At 49.2% G+C, this 16619-nt stretch overlaps 1 protein-coding gene across 1 annotated transcript in view; it reads right to left on the reverse strand.

The window, feature by feature from the left end:
• Positions 1-16619, reverse strand: part of Tll2 (tolloid like 2) — a 113529-nt gene that overhangs the window by 13570 nt on the left and 83340 nt on the right. The window contains exons 10-13 of the mRNA XM_005352272.2: positions 13694-13796; positions 6004-6120; positions 4983-5128; positions 3991-4186 (exon numbers count right to left, since the gene is read on the reverse strand). Of these exons, the coding sequence (XP_005352329.1) occupies positions 3991-4186; positions 4983-5128; positions 6004-6120; positions 13694-13796 (562 nt within the window). The remainder of the gene's footprint in view (positions 1-3990; positions 4187-4982; positions 5129-6003; positions 6121-13693; positions 13797-16619) is intronic.

The raw sequence follows: 16619 nt of genomic DNA on the forward strand, positions 1-16619 counted from the left end.
GTGAGCTGACCATTGGGCACCTAGAGATGACATAGGCAGGGAGGCGAAGTTGTCCGTGGCCATTAATAAATGTAGTACTACGCATGCTGAAACAGTATTCAAGTATTTTCTCATGTGTTAAAATGTACAAAGCACTTTCTTAAACATCTGCCAAAATTTTTGCAAAGATGAAAATATATAGGATAACACATAGCAATAGAAGAGCCTCGGCTTTCAGGTGAGCTGGGTCGGATTGGATCCAATCACATGGACTTGGATGATGTTTGTTTAGTTTCTCTGAACTTCCCTCTTGTTTGAAAATGACAAGAATGGCCTTGGCTTTTGTGGTGGTCAAAAATTATGCCCATGAAGGACTGGTACATAGTCAGTGTGCAGGTGGTCACTTCAAAGCTCTGAGGCAGTTTCTGCTAGTCCAGAAGATGGAAAGGTAACAATAGGGACAGTAGAAGGAGAAAGAGGCATGGGCCCATCCCTGCCAGGCAGAAGTACAGCGGGCAGGAGGAGTGAGGTGGGATTCCCCTCTGTATGCTGTGAATATCACTGGTTAATAAAGGAACTGCTTTGACTTATAGCAGAGCTATAGGGGAACAGAGCTAGGTGGGGAAAACTAAATGGAATGCTGGGAGAAAGGAGGTGGAGTGAAGGAGAAGCCATGTAGGCCTGCCAGAGTCGGATGCTGGAACGTTAGCCCGTAAGCCACAGCCATGTGGTGATATATAGATTAATAGAAATGGGTTAAATTAATACGTAAGAGTTAGCCAATAAGATGCTAGAGCTAATGGGCCAAGAAGTGATTTAAATAATACAGTTTCTGTGTGATTATTTCGGAGCTAAGCTAGTGGCCTCCTCCAACAGAAGAGAGGCAAAGGGCAAGAGCAGGAGAAGGGAAATGTTGTGGAATATTAGTTGAAAATGTATTGTATTTGTTGTGCTGTGTTCATTTAAGTACGTGAAGCTGTGTTACTTTGCCTGTCTAAAGCACCTGGTAGTTTAATAAAGAGCTGAACAGCCAATAGTCATGCAGGAGAGAGAAATAGGAGGGTCTGCCCGGCAAAGCAAATAGAAGGCGAAAAAGAGAAGAGGGAGGAGCAAGAAAGGGAAGAGGAGGAGAGAGGACACCAGAGGCCAGCCACCCAGCTACCCAGAAAGCCATGGAGTAAGAAATAAGAAAGAAATATAGACTAGAGAAAGATAAAAGCCCAGAGGCAAAAGGTGGGCGAGATCATTTTAGTTAAGAAACACTGGCTAGAAACAAGCCGAGCTAATATGGCAGCCCTGCCCCCCAAAAAGAGCAAAGAGTTTTAAAAACTGGGGGAGGGGCTTGAAAGTCAAAAGACGAGCCAGTGAAGGAAGAACGTGTGGTCAGGAGCAGGGCAGGAGGTTCAAGAAACTGACCAGAAGGCAGAGGAAACTTAGAAAACATCCCATGAGAAAAGACAAAGATAAATAAAAGCTCAAGGGAGGGGAGGGGAGGCTCTGATGCCAGGGGATGTGGTGGTTGTGGGCACAGAGGCAAGAAAGGGGATCACTATTCTTAGCATAGCTGTTGCTAGGTGGAGGGAGAGACGCTGGTGGGATGGACTAAAGCAAAGAAAGCACCTCATGCAGAGACAAAAGGGTAATATGTAAGCCAGGGAGATTGAGAAAAACGGCGAGAGCAGTGGGCTGTGTTGTGGTCGGCAGCATTGTGCCAGCATGGGTAACTGGCAAGGAAGGGGGCACAATTCTTGCCAGGGCCTGGCTGGCTCTACATGGCCTCCGCAGTGCCGCAAGGTATCACCTGCGCCAAATGCACTGGCTCATGCTCACTCCACACGGTGCACGCCTTCAGAGGAGATCTGAGAGCGTGCGGGTAGATTGGCTGGAACCAGAGCTCAGCCGATTATGCCTGGAGTTCTGGCTTCTTTCCATCCCCTAGGTACGTAAGAAAAGAAGGAGCCATTCATTCTGTGGCTCAATAATGAGACCCAGGCCAGATGTTCAATCAATTCAGAGAGAGGTAAGAAAGGGAAGTTCGAGCACACCCCAAGACTTTGAAGAAATACCGAGAAGAAAGCCTCCACCACAACGCTACATCCCGTATGGTCCCTCTGCACTGGAATGCCAGTGTGTAGGGATTCAAGTGGATTTCACACTCCTTGTGTAGGGTTGTGGGACCAGCCAAGCCCTGAATGCCACCATCCTCTCTTAGGGTAAGCAGACGTGTAAGGCTCTGCCTGCTGCCTTAGCCAATTGGCTCTGAGGAGCTGCCATCTGGCACCAGGAGATCAGTGCTGAGGCCAGCTGGCACCCTGGCCAGTGTTATGGGCCAGCTGGGCCCCGGGTAAAAGCTATTGCCAACTGGCATCAAGGCACAAGGTTCTCTGGCTCACCCCAGCTCTGCCACAGGCTGTGGTTATGCTTCCAGTTCTCTCCCCCTGGCAAAGACACGAGAGTCAGTGTGCTCCGGAGCATCCTACTGCGGCCTCACTGGTCAAAGGAAGCTGGGCACTAAGATTTTCACTTTTGTCTCTTGATTTTCCCTGCATGTCCTGAAGGGAAGAACAATAACCCTGCATCTCACTGGGGATCCAACAGCTTGCAAAGCGTCTCTCCAAGGCATCATTTCATTGGAACTTTACAACTCAACAGATTTTCTTCTCTCTGTACTACAAGGGGAAACTGAGGCCTTGGTAAGGAAATGAGGCTGCCTTATGTCTGGAAGTCAGCTCTTCTCACAGCCACCCCTTTTATGGAGAACCTAGGAAATGCGTCTAAGAAGAGGGAGGGCCAGGTACAGTGGTTCACATTTGCCATCTGAGCAACGGAAGCTGAGGCAGAGGAATGACCATGTATCGAGTGAGCTACAGGCCAGGCTGGATTTCAGTATAATACTCTCTCTCCAAAACTAAAATAGTAAAACAAAAAAGGAGGCCCAAGGAAGCTGGGGCTGGAGAGAAGGGACTGGGGTTTTTGCCTGCTACAGCCAGGAGACATAAAAGAGGAAGTAACATGGGACACAGCCCCCCTGAAGTGGGTATGGGTGGATGGACACCAAGTAGTACCATAAGGAGGGAGCCATGAAGAAGGAGCTCCAGGGACCCTCTATCTTTCCCAAGGGCTGCTGGCATGCTCCTGGCACCCAGTCATAGTAGACCATACCTAGAAAATACTCCTATGTCCTTCGTCAGGGTGGCATGCATCCTGATTGTCCCCTCAGAGGAAACATGGAAGCTCTTTCGTGTGCCGGGTCTGCCTTTGTGGTCTGGGTCTGGGTCCATCAAGGAAATGTGTTCCCTTGCTCTCATCCTACCCCCTCCCTTGGGGACAAGCACAGAGGATGGGATCCAATCCTTCAGGAGTGGAAGACATGGGTTGTCTTTCTGGCCCACACCAAGGAGTGCCAGGCAAGGTTGTAGAAGGTCTAGGATCTGAAGTCAGACAGATTTCACTAAGTCTGTTTGACCTGGGGAAATCACTAGGTTTTGGAGGCTGTGTTCAGTAGGTAAAGTGTTTGCTAGGTAAGTGTGAGGACCTGAGTTCAAATCCCCAACACCCATATAAGCATCAGGTGTGCATGGCAGCCTGCCGTAATTCCACCAGGTCCATGGAGCCAGCCACCTAGTGAGGCTAGCCAACATGAGAGACCCTGCTTCAAAGGATAAGGCAGAAATTGATCTGAAGGACTCCTGACATCTGATGTCAGCCTCAGGCCTCACATGCACCCACACACACATACATACATACATGTATGTCACCATGCTACCACACACATAAATACACACACACACCCTTCTAGATCACTAGCTCTCATTTCCCCGAATAGAAATCTCCTTGCGGGAGTCAAGTGGAGGCCTCTCCTCACAGGTATGAACCCCACAGGGCCCTACTAGCAGTTCTGAGCGAGCAACCTCCTCCCTGCCGGAGCCTTAGCAGGATTTGGGATTCTTACTCTCAGAGAACGACATTTCTGCCTGTGAATGAACACAGAAGCAAACTGCTAAGCCATACCCTTGAAGAAATTGGCTGCAAAGCCTGCTTTATTGATGGAACCATCGGACACAAACTTCACCCACAGTCGGTTGGCACTGGATTTGACAGCCTCTGGCTTCTCATAGCCACAGAAGTGGCCAATCAGGGCGCTCTCCTCTGTGGGACCATCGCGGATTTCCAGATAGTCATACGCACAGCTGTCATGCCTTTCAATCTAAACAGAAAGACAGAGGCCACATGGATGACACTGGCTGGCCCAGCATCAATATCATTTTTAATGAGAATCAAATCCTAACCATCACTCTCAAGTCTAACGAAGCAGCTGTCCCTGTTGCCACCGTCAGGGTGGATCAAACTGGAGAGGGTGTAAGAGAAGCAAGGAGATGGGCTTGCAATGGGCTTTTAGACTCCTATTCTTAACCAAAAGTGGAAATGTGTCTCTTTCTAGATGTGAGTGTGTGTGTGTGTGTGTGTGTGTGTGTGTGTGTGACAGAGAGAATGTGTGAGTGTGTGTGCATGCGTGTGTGCGTGAGTGTGTGTATGTGTGTGTGCACATGCATGCGCATGTGTGTAGGCCACAGGTACGAGAAGCCTCCTACTCTGTTTTTGAGACAGAGTTTTCCAGCAGCCTGTGGCACACGAGCTAGGCAAGCCCCAGGGTTCTGCCTGCATTCTGGATAACAAGGGAACATCATGCTTGGCTCTTTAAAATGGGCGTTTGGGATCCAACTCAGGGCCCCACACCTGCAAGACAAGCAAACACTTCACTGACTGAGCTATCTTCCCAGACCTGACCCCCAATCCTGTGTCTTTGTTTATTTGTTTTGGTTGAGACAAAGCCTCACTATGTAGTCCAGCCATCCCTAGAACTCACTTTCCTCCTGCCTCAGCCTCCTGAGTGCTGCCGTTTCAGCATCTCTGAGGAGGGATAAGAAGCCATATTTATCGAGTAGAGCACGGAGCAGGCATTAGCTCACGCTCTCTCAGGAAAACATCCCAGCAGGGCGCACCTCAAACGACTGGAAGGTAAGTCCCACATGGAAGCCGTCCGCCACTGTGATCCTCCACACACATTCCTTGGAAGGTCTGTAGTCGTCAGGGTAGTTGGGAGACTGGATCTGGCCGGCATCTTTGGTAATGTCTCCCCCACACGTGGCTTTAGAAAGAACATATGAAAAAAGAGAGTCAGTCTTTTTCACGTCTCATAAATACAGGTGAGTGACTACCTATTGCCACTAGGTGGCTCCAAGAGCCAGCGTTTTCATCTGGGTCTAACAAAGCCAGCTTTCATGGCAGGAGAGTTGAAACTCTGGACAGCCATGTAGCACCCTCTGTGTATATCAGAATCATGTCGGGAGGACGCATCCCAACCGTAGAAGCCTGACCACGTCCTTGGAGTCTCACGCAGGTGGGCCCGGAGAAGGAGGTGCTGCAGGGAACGCATGGGCTTCCACACACTTACGTGCACACAGACACACATACAGATATGTGCACTATTCCTTTTATGAAATAAAATTTTGGTTTCTCCAAATTTTCAATGATTCAAGGCAAAGGGGAATTTGCCACTTTTTAGCTCCATTCCTTTGTGAGATGGGAAAGTTAAAACCCACAGAAGCAGCCCTTGGGGTGATCTTACAGCCTTTTTCATTCATGAAAAGGGACCTCCGGGTAGTATCAGATTCTCTTTTCACGAATGAAACAAGAACCCAGAGAGGTAAGGTCCCCTCTGTTTGGGCTTCCATGGGTGTTCAGAGGCTACTGTCACCTCTACAGGACCCTGTACCTTGCACCTTCCACACTCCAGCTGGGCTGAGAAGAGAGCTCAGTGGGCCTGTGACAGAGTGAAGCTCAGCACATCTGGCCTTTGCCTGTCCAGTGTGACAGAGGCAGTGTGCAGTCCTCAGCTCAGACCCTGTGATGAGAGCCTGACCCTCTGGCAAGTTGCCTGGTACACCTGGGAAGGAACCAGGTTGATAGAATGAAGGACTCTTGTCGGTGGCCATCGGCCCACCTGCTCCAGCAAGAACAAACCTTCATATACTGCGAAGAAGCCCTTGCCCAGGATGCTGCTGCTGCTACGGAATTCCACCCACAGCCTGCTGTCGGAGGAGATGAGGGGCTCGGGTACCTTATCGCCGCAAAATCTCCCTGGAAAGGGAAAGGACAGTCAGGACACTGTGGACATGGAGCTTACCTTACCCCAACCTGAAGGAAAGACAGGAAGTGAGCAACGGCCCTTGAAGTGACAGCTGATTCTGCAGTACACATGGACTACAGACGGGCCCTGAGGGGCACAGCTGTGCACCCATGAAGGACAAGTCTGGATTCCAGGCAGCCAAAGTATAGGGAAATGACAGATATGTTTCCCTGCCTCAGGGCCCTGTGTGTATCCTGTGGTGGCTCTCAGGGGGTCGGGGAGCTGAGCTACTGTTGCCGTATCTTTCTGATGACACCCACATCCTTTCCTTTGGGGCCCTGGACATTCTTCTGCCCTTGCCTTGGAAATGGTGCCAAAGACCAAGAAACAAAATACGAGAAGCCAAAGCCTCTTAGCATTAACTTGCTCAGGACCAGGTGTAACACGGAAGCGGTGGGGTCGAAGAAAAGTGGGTTTCCCAGTCTGCTGGCTCAGAGACACCCAGAGAGTGAACCTGGGATGAAGAACTTCAGAGGGACACCATGGAGCCACATGAGGACTGACTCCTTGTCCCCTCCCCCAAGCTAATTGATGGCCAGAATAGGATGATAAAGACCACAAGGAGACGTAAGGATCCGGGAGAACAGAAAATGGGGTCCCCGGTCCCTTGACATAGCCCAGCAGGGCACCATGACCCAAGAGCCCTTGTTCTTCCTAGGTCCAGTAAGAAATTGTATACATGCCTTGTCTAGACCTTTGCCCCTGCTACAGCCATGCAAAGTTCTCCACGTCAGTCCTAATGCGACACAGCACTGTGACTACAGGTTGCTGAGAGGGGTGTGGGGGCCACTTTCCCGCAGTTCACAGGCCTTGGGGAGCCATATAGTGTCTCCCAGGCTTGGAGGAAGGCGTGGACTTCAGCATCCCTGAGCTGCCTCAACTTGGGGCAAAAGAGGAACTACATGTCAAGCCCAAAGTTTCACTGTGTAGCCCAGGCTGGCACTGAAGTCACTAAGTAGCCCAGGCTAGCCTCAAACTTAATGGATCCTCCCGACTCAGCCTTTCAAGTGCTGGAATTGCACGTCTCATCGTGACCAGTTCTCATTTTTTTTTTTTGTTTTTTTCGAGACAGAGTTTCTCTGTGGCTTTGGAGCCTGTCCTGGAACTAGCTCTGTAGACCAGGCTGGTCTCGAACTTACAGAGATCCACCTGCCTCTGCCTCCCGAGTGCTGGGATTACAGGCATGTGCCACCATCGCCCTGCTGTCATTTTTTTTTTAAAGTAGGCACTTTAACCCTTAGCATCATGTAAAGTCCTAGACAAGGCCCTAGACACTGCAATTATGCTATATTCACCTGAGAAAAGTGGAAAAGCGCAAGCCTGGGGAAGAATTAGTACCACAAATGGTCAGTTCTGGTTTATACTCTTTGAGGGGAAACAGTGCAAGAGGCTGCCAGTCAACCCTGTGCCCTCCTGGTTCCGGCTGCCACCAGCCATTCGGGTTTGGTGGTCTTCATATTCAATGCAATAAAAATTTTGCCAAGACTTTGGCAAGGAAAAACCCATTAGAAGGGCTGGGGAAACGGCTCAGTTAGTGAAGTGCTTGCTGTGAGAGACTGAGGATTTGAACTTGAGCCCTAGAAGCCACATAAGGCAGTCAGGCATGGTGGTACATGCTTGTAATTCTAACACTGGGGAGGAGGAGTCTCCTTGGCTAGCTAGCCTAAAGGTGGGTGGTATCTGAAGAATGGCACCTAGTGTAGTCTGACCTACATATGCTTACATGCTCCTGAATACATGTTCACCCCCCACACACACAAACATGCATATGTGCATGCACACACAACACACACACACACAGAAATAACATACTAAAGGCCGATCAGCTTTGGGTAAGGGCATCTGGTATGGCCAATTATTGTGATGTGTTTTGGGGAGACAACAGGTAAACGTGAGGGAGGGCCACCCTTCAGCAGGAAGAGCGCTGAGCAGTTGGACCCGGCAGCCCTAAGCAGGGCGCCTTCTTCTAGCCCAAGTTCAAACGTAAGTTTCTCCTTTAGACCCCCAGCTGCCACAGCCTCTGAGGACCAACTGACTACAAAGGAGAGTCCTCTGCCACACCTGCTGCAGGATGTCCTGCCCCTGCATGTTGCTCCACCTCAGGGAATCTTCCAAAATCTCTGCAATTCTTAGCTGATGTCTCAGCCTTTCCCTTGCCGTCCCAGGAGCTGTAATGGAAACCCTCCCCCACCCCATCCCCACCCCCGCCACTGACCATGCCTGCGCAGGACCCAGTCTGAAGCTCTTGACAGGGTCTCTCATTTCATCCCCACTTGTGATGGTTTGAACCTTAAATGTGACCCAAAAGCTCTTGGGTTGAAGGTTTGGGCCCGAGTGAGCAGATGTGGGGCTTTGGGACAGTGACGGCATCGTGCCGTCTCTGACCTTATCAATGGATTAATCGTTGATAGATTCATAGATTAAGGGTTATTTAGAGGTGGGAGGAACTAGATTAGTGTGGGTATGCTCTCAATGAATAACTTCTCCTTGTCCCCACACCCCCACCCATCGCCGTGAAGTGAGCAGCGGTTTTTCCTGCCAGGTGTGTCTGGCCTTGTCACCAAATTAAAAGCGCTCGAGCCGGGCGGTGGTGGTGCACGCCTTTAATCCCAGCACTCGGGAGGCAGAGGCAGGCAGATCTCTGTGAGTTCGAGGCCAGCCTGGGCTACAAGAGCTAGTTCTAGGACAGGCTCCAAAAGCTATGGAGAAACCCTGTCTCGAAAATCTAAAAAAATTAATAAATAAATAAAAGCGCTCGGGTCACATGACTATGGACTGAACTGTGAGCCCTATAAACCTTTTCTCTTTCCAGCTGATTTCCCCCAGCTCTTTTGTCACAGCAAGAGAAACCTGACACCCTGCTCTTCTCTGCATTAGGTATTGCTGTTGTCCCCATTTCACAGATGAGCAAGGTGAGGATGAGAGCATTTGCCTCAAAGTTGGAGGCGGAAGCAAGGTTTGAAGTTTGGCAGTTTGAGATCCAGTTTTCATTGTCACCACCTCCTTCATCATCCTCACCATCAAAAGGAACCTGGGTGTAATTCTGAACAGTGTGCAATTTCGGATAAGACACCAAACGTGTTTCCTGGGAATGGATGGGCCATGTTCATGTCCCGACTCAGAATAGAGCAGGCTCAAATGAAGATCAAGACCTCAGAGCACAGGGCACGTCTGTTCCAGTGCCAAGCTTGGCTGTTGGCCTCATACCCTCATTTCTGTTCATTTGGGAAACTGCCCTTGCCCAGGAGGCCTCAGTAGCGGGGCCACGCGACTTCGATGCATCGGCCTGGCCTTTCCGAACTCCCTTCCCGGTTTCCAGGAAATGGGGTAAGGGGCTTTTGTGTGTTTTATGGTGACACCTAATGTCGAGGCAGTTCTGCGGACAGAAGTACAATGCTTGAAGAGATTCCTCTAATGGCAACAGGGGAGGGGCATCCACATTGCGGGACAGTGTTTAAGATTACCAACTAGCTCCTCTGTGGGCATCACTCCTGAACTCCCACCCCCTGTTAAAGATAAGTGATCCCTGGAATGGAAAACCCATCTGTGACCTTTAACCAGCTGTGAAAAATTCTCATCTACTTAATTTTCTTTTGATACTAGTAAGAGAGAAACTGGGTCGCACACAGCCTCCCTCCAAAGAGGCTGGGTAGGCTGTCGAGATACTGGCATGGAGAAGTGTCAGTTCCTAGCCTGAAATCTGGTTCCTGGGTTTAGAGGCATTTAATAAGGATATCAAGAAGAGGAAATGCAGATGAGGACGCTCCAAGTGGGCTCTGTGGGGAGTCATAAAGGCTCCATTCATAAAAAGTCATGCACGCATTATGCCTGGATTTTCACACACTGCCCTGGGAAAAAATGTGATGCAGAGCAAGATGCGTACTTTACAATCCGCCCTAATCCGCTCTCCCTCCTGCCAAAGGGGCATTGACCTGCCTCCTCCCAGCAGATTTCATGGCACTGACCCCTCCCAGGGACCAGCTTAGCCAGCACAATGCACTTGTTCCAAACACAAAAATTCACTAACAACTGCATTTGGAAACATCAGAGCAGACCAAATAGTTGGCAAAGAAGGGCGCCTGCAGACGAAGAAAGATGGCTTTAGGCACTCGGCCATGCCTTAGCTGCAACGCTGTGTGTGAGAGAGCACACACACACACACACACACACACACACACACACACGGGGGGGCAGGGGGGAGAGAGAGAGGAGCCTCCTAAGGAAAATCAACCTAAGCCATCACCAATAAACCGACAAACTGCGCAAGTCTTCTCCTAGTACTAAGAGTGCAGCAGAGACACCAGGATTCCCCCTGGGGAAATTCCCACTTGCCATTCAACCAAAGGGGATACCTGGAAACCAGCCTGTGTCCACTCTCTGGAACGTGCCTTGGCCCTTCCTGGGGAACTTTGGCTCTTTCCTCCCATGGCCCCATGACTTTAGTCTAACCCATTCCTGGGGATGTGGAGCTGCCAACCTCGGCAAGCAAAACTCCAGGAAGCCTGGTTAACTTTGACTCCCAGACAATCAACACATGGTACATTTCGTCTGACAACTTGGGAGGGAAGAACTGCAAACATTTAGCAGTCACCTGTCCCCAGACCAGGATATTGGACTTGTGGCCTTATTCCAGTCACTAGCTGGCCCTGAGGCCTTAGGCTCTCAGTGCATGTCAGGATCTGAGCTTGGCCGCACAATGTGGGTTTCAGTGACTTGAAGGTATCTTTCAGGCTGAGGGGTCTCTGGTCCTTGTACTCACGGAGCTTTCATAAAGCATTGTTGTAAACGATCCAAACAGTAAAGAAATGTACAAGACCCAACATGAAGCTGCCAACCACGTCTTCCTTTCTTGGAGGTAACCTCTCCATCCCTTAGTGAGCATCCTTTCTGTGTGTTTGGTACTAGAGAGGAGTGCATGTAAGGCCAATAGGATCATTCTCTGCACCTATGTGTGTGGGTTCTGGCTAAGCCACTTTCCGGGAGTCTTATCCAGAGAGTTTCCAGGAAGTGGTGGCAATGAGCAGACAGGTTTAGAAACCGCTGCTCCCAAGAATCCAGTCTCACTGGGGCGGGGGGGGGGGATACTCAGGAGATGCATAGGCATGCGCAGGAGCGCTTGCACACATGTGTGGATGTGAACACAATTGCATATGTGCCCAGGTGCATGTGGGGGCAGAGGTCAACGTCAGGTATCCTCCTCACTCTCTCTCCAGCTTGTTTGTTGAGACGGGGTCTCTTGCTGAATCCGGACCTCACTGAGTCCCCTGAACTGGCTGGGGAGTGAGTCCCAGTGATCCACCTATTTCCCCTACTGCCCCAAGTCCTGGAGTCACCGATGCACACTACAGTGCCTGGCTGTTTATGTGAGGGATCCAAACTCAGGTCCTTATGCTTGTGCGAAAAGCATTTGCTCACTGAGTCATCTCCCTGCCCTGAGCCATGTCGTTTGAGCACATCTGACCAATGCTGCCTGCAACCTATTTCTCTGACTGCTACTTCCACGCTGTTTATTTTAGGCAGGAAACAAAACCCAGTACAGGCAGGCTCTGCCCTGTCTTGGGCAGTATACTCACTTGTCCATGCCTACATTCTTATGCATACTTTTGGGGTCACTTGGTTTGTGTGTCTGGACTATTAGCTACATGATGTGATGTGGGATTCCCCTCCATATGCTATGAGTACCATTGGTTAATAAAGAAACTGGCTTGGCCTGATAGAGTAGAACAGAGCTAGGTGGGGAAAACTAAAGGGAATGCTGGGAGAAGGAAGGCAGAGTCAGGGGAGAAGCCATGGAGCCACTGCTGAAGACAGACATACCAGAACCTTGCCAGTAGGCCATGAGCCTCGTGGTAAAATATAAAATATAAAAATGGGTTAAATTAAGATGTAAAAGCTAGCCAATAAGAAGTTAGAGCAAACAGGCCAAGCAGTGATTTTATTAACTCAGTTTCTGTGTGGTTATTTCAGGAGTCTGGGCAGCCGGGAAACGAACAAGTAAACAAGAGGCCTCCTTACAACAATGATGGATTTCTCCTAATGATGACCCTGCCCTGGCTCCTCTGTGGAGGACACAAATCCCCACCTGTTTGTACCCTGTGGAATTTAAACTCACCCTTCCACTAGCTACAGGTGTTTGTGTGCCAGTCCCATTGACAGTCAACGCTGACGTTTCTCATGCAGAAGGCTACAGGTTTCCTAGAGACTGTCGCTGCCTGGTGTGACTGTCCCATCCTGGTCCCCCAGGATATAACACAGCATCAGGGCTTTCCTTCTCATCACCATCTGCAGCCAGCCACCCTGGTGATGACTCCTCCCAGGTGCATCACTTGCAGTAAATGTGGCTTTTTTGCACAGATGAAGGACTGCCGGGACCAAGTCATCATCCAAACCTTAGACTTGACTAGGCCAGGAGGCCATCGTACAGACCATTCTAGTAACCAGGATACCCTACTCTTGTCTGCAGCTCTTTCATCTGACTCTTTGTTGGTCTGTTTCTCTCCACAGCTCCCTTATAGCTGGCTTCCTCAGGCCAGTGAGTCCCAGCCTGGGATCCCAAGACCCAAGACCACTGGTCCTCCAGGAAGCAGTAATCCTCCCTGATCATCAAGAGAGAAGCTATTTTGGGAGAACTTTCTCTTTTTAGTGTTTTCCCATGACCTTTTGCTGAAAGGTCTGTGCTACCTTTGGTGGATGGATTTATACTTTTGTTTACACCATAGAAGTAATACCTGTCCATCAGAAAACTTGGGAGAGATAAGTAAGCCAAGAACAGGATAGAAACATTAAAAAATCCTCTACCGTCCTGAAATAACTACTATGAGTCATTTACATCTCTGACTTTGTTGAGATTTATATTGTAAATCATGAAATGATTTCTTGCAGCTGGATTCAGCTCCCACAATGGTTAAAAGAGCTTAGTTTTGAACAATTGAGGGCAACACAGTTGGACTCCATGTTTTATCATATCGATCCCATTCTGTTCACCTCTGCCTGTTACAACAGCTTACTTTGCAATCCCTGCCTTATACACATCTGCATGTACGCATTTATGTTTGAAATAATTCTATTTACTCCATTCTGTAACACGCTCTCTGCAGGGTACAGGGTGCCAGAAAATCTCTCTGTATCAGTACACACTCGCTTCCAACTTTATTGTTAATGGATGGGAATTTTCTGTTGAAAAGATGGCTCACAATTTAGTCCGCTAACCCCTACTGTTGAACATTTAAATTGCCTTTGATTCTGCCCGCTTCAGTGAACCTCCCTGCAGCTAGGGCTTTGCACACTTCCTTAATTAGTTCCCTAGGAGAAATTCCAAGAAGTGGAATTGCTGGGTCACAGGGTGCTGACAGTTTTTAAAAGCCTTTAACATGTGTGGCCAAATGGAGCACTCGGAGTTTTACAACGACAAGAACACTTGAGAGCTTCCTGTGCCGGCTGTCACAATGGAACCTTCCAGATAGTAAGAGCATCCCAGAGAACAGCCCATCTCTCCTCTCTTAAGGCTGTCTGAAGTCCACTCACCCAACAGGGGGGCCTTTCTCCAGTAACCATCCCGGACCTCCACGTAATCGTACCAGCACAGACGGCTCTTAAACAGATCCATGGATGTGAAATTTAGGATGATCTGCAAAGAATTACCATAAAGTAGGTTTGAACAACAAAGCCCAAAGAGTTCTGAAGGATGCATCTTACAAACCCGTGTTCTCATGTTACCCCTTAGCATACAGAGCCCTCAGACCACAGTAGGAGCATCTTCTCAAAACACACACACACAGGAAACCTCCTGACATCAAATAATAAACCTTGGGCAGGATGGGGAGTAAACAGAAGGAGATGGGTCCTTTATTCTGTCTGGGGAGTCACTTGGAGCTTTTGAAGTTGCTAGGTGGTTTACAGAAAGAAAGATGCATTAAAAGATGGGCCAGGGCGAGTTGAGATCAGGGATTTTGAAGGAGGTAAGGGGTCAAGGAGGTTCAGAGATACGAAAAGATCTTGTAACATCATCAATCATTCGGAGGGTCTGGGGTTAGCTCAAGTGCATGTGAGCACGGCTATGATCAACATCCCCTCAGCCATGGCCTCTTCTGAAGTGTTGTGTTCTCCAAAAGCCTTCCTGAAATTAGTTCATCCATCCATCTGTCCATCAATCCATCATCCATCCATCCATCCATCCATCTACCCACCCACCCATCCACCATCCATCCATCCATCCATCCATCCATCCATCCATCCATCCATCCACCCATCTATCCATCCATCCACCCATCCATCCCATTATTCTTAGTGATTGACCACATATTGCGTGTTTCTGTGCTGTTCTTCCATGTCCCTTCCTAATGGATACTAATGCACCAAGTCCCAGACTACCCACAACTACAGCCTCTAGGTCAGTCTTCCATGCCTTATATCTCAGGTTTATCAAACCGCTCCCAACCCACGCTTAGAAAATCCCTAAAGAAATCCCTATGCTCCTATCTCCTATGTTAGGCTCTGCTCATTTTCCAGACTCTGTGAAGCAAGCCTCTGTCCTTTCTCAATGCTCTAGAAGTTACAGAACCCGCCAGGCCCAGGTAAGTGCCCACTCTTTAGGCCCTTGCTCAGAGGGGAAGCCCCTGACATTGATCTGCAGGAGTCCCTGCCCCCCATTCACTTTCCCACTCAGAGGTGTCTCTAGTCAAACAGACTTGGGCTCACATCTCAGCTCTGCCCCTCACCAACTCTAGAATCTTGAGAAAGTAGTTGACTTCCTGGAGCTTTTCCTCATCCAGAGAACAATTTGCACACCTGCAGGCTGTGGAGGAGTCTGTGAGAGAAACTACACACAGAGGGACTAGTACTGTGTCAGGCATACAGCAGGTACTCCATAGACTAGTGCTGCGTCAGGCATACAGCAGGTACCCCATAAACGTGTGTTTAAAAGTCAGACTACAGTGAGTATGCCCTTAGCATATTCAGCTGGCACCCACCGCCCCCACAGGCTTTTTTCCATCCTGGTCATCACTGAGAGTGCCCACCCCTTTCCTGGGCCAGTTTCCACCAAGTCAGATTCTTCCCTGGAACCCAGTGGCCCCCTAGGAAGAGAAGAGTGAGTATCAGATAATAAAAGACGGGGTGCATGAGTGTCATGGGTGCGTCTATCAGACTCCTAGGGACTGAGGCACACAGGCTGAGTCATACCTTAAGATCGGGGTGTCCCTAGGTTTTTCTCAAGTCTGCATCAGGCTGGTGATCAGCTGATGGGGTTCAGGAATGCTTATAAGCCGGTCCCAGAGAATTCTTTAGTTTTTGCTCTTTTACGATTACAGTGAGGAAATGTTAGTGAAACTTCCTTGGAAACACATTCATGGTTTAACTCAGAGGGATAATTATTCAGGCTAATTATTTTAAGGATGTTAGTGAACCATACAGACCATCGGGGAAGAGGTGATGAGCTAAAGGTGTTACGGGAACCCATCAAGTCTGCTAATTACCAATTATCAGCAGTTCTGACTGAAGCAGCGATGGGAATAAGTGCAGAATTCCAATGATGTATATCCTGTGTTCCCAGTGAGCAGCAATCATTGAGACTTAGTGAAGGGTACATGCTTCAAACATATCACATAGGCCTGCTGTGCAGCAAGTCAACAACATGGGGATTGTCGGGCTTTCTCCTCCTCTTCCAGCCTGTTAGCACCTCTAGCAGGCAGGGTCATATCCACGCAAAAGGTCTACGTCTTGGGTTCGAGATGACAACCACACTGTGTTTGTGTGTGTGGTGGTGCATGCCTGTAAGTGTGTGAGGGCCTACATCTGTGCATACGCATGCAGAGGACCTCTCACCGAGCCAGAAGCTAGCCATTTTGGCTATGCAAGTTTGCTAGCCTGCTCTCATGATCTGACTGTCTCTGCCCCAGTTTTGGGGTTACAGCAAGCATAGCATGCCTCTCTTTTTTGGGGGTGCTAGAGACTTGCACTCAGGTCCTCAAGTTTGCACAGAGAGCTATCTTACTCACTGTGCACTCTGCCAAGCCCAGGCGTTGCCTTAATAATTAATTGTGAGAATGAACGTGCAATTGTACATGTGTGCGCGCTGTGTCTCCTTTGTGTAACATGGTGACAGTCCAGGCTCTTAGTCTCTCAAGGGTGTGGGTTCACTGCCCAACTCTCCATCAAGTTTCAGCAAGTTCGATTTTCTATTGTATGATAAGTGGGGTATCAGCATCTAGCTCGTTGGGTTGATGCGCAGATGTGATTAGATGTCCTACATGGCTTACTGAGGAAAGAATCCGGACTGTAGAATGCTTTCAGTGTACTCTAGCCACGGCTCTCCGGTTACCACACCACACTTAAAGTTATAAATTAGAAATGTCTGTAGACTGGCGTGGACACCTGAAAAATAGCCACCCTATCCCACCACCTCCAGCTACCCAGGTTTCACTCCACCCACATACGCCCACATATCCATTCC

Source organism: Microtus ochrogaster, chromosome 8, assembly GCF_000317375.1.
Source record: "Microtus ochrogaster isolate Prairie Vole_2 chromosome 8, MicOch1.0, whole genome shotgun sequence".
Lineage (NCBI taxonomy): Eukaryota > Metazoa > Chordata > Mammalia > Rodentia > Cricetidae > Microtus > Microtus ochrogaster.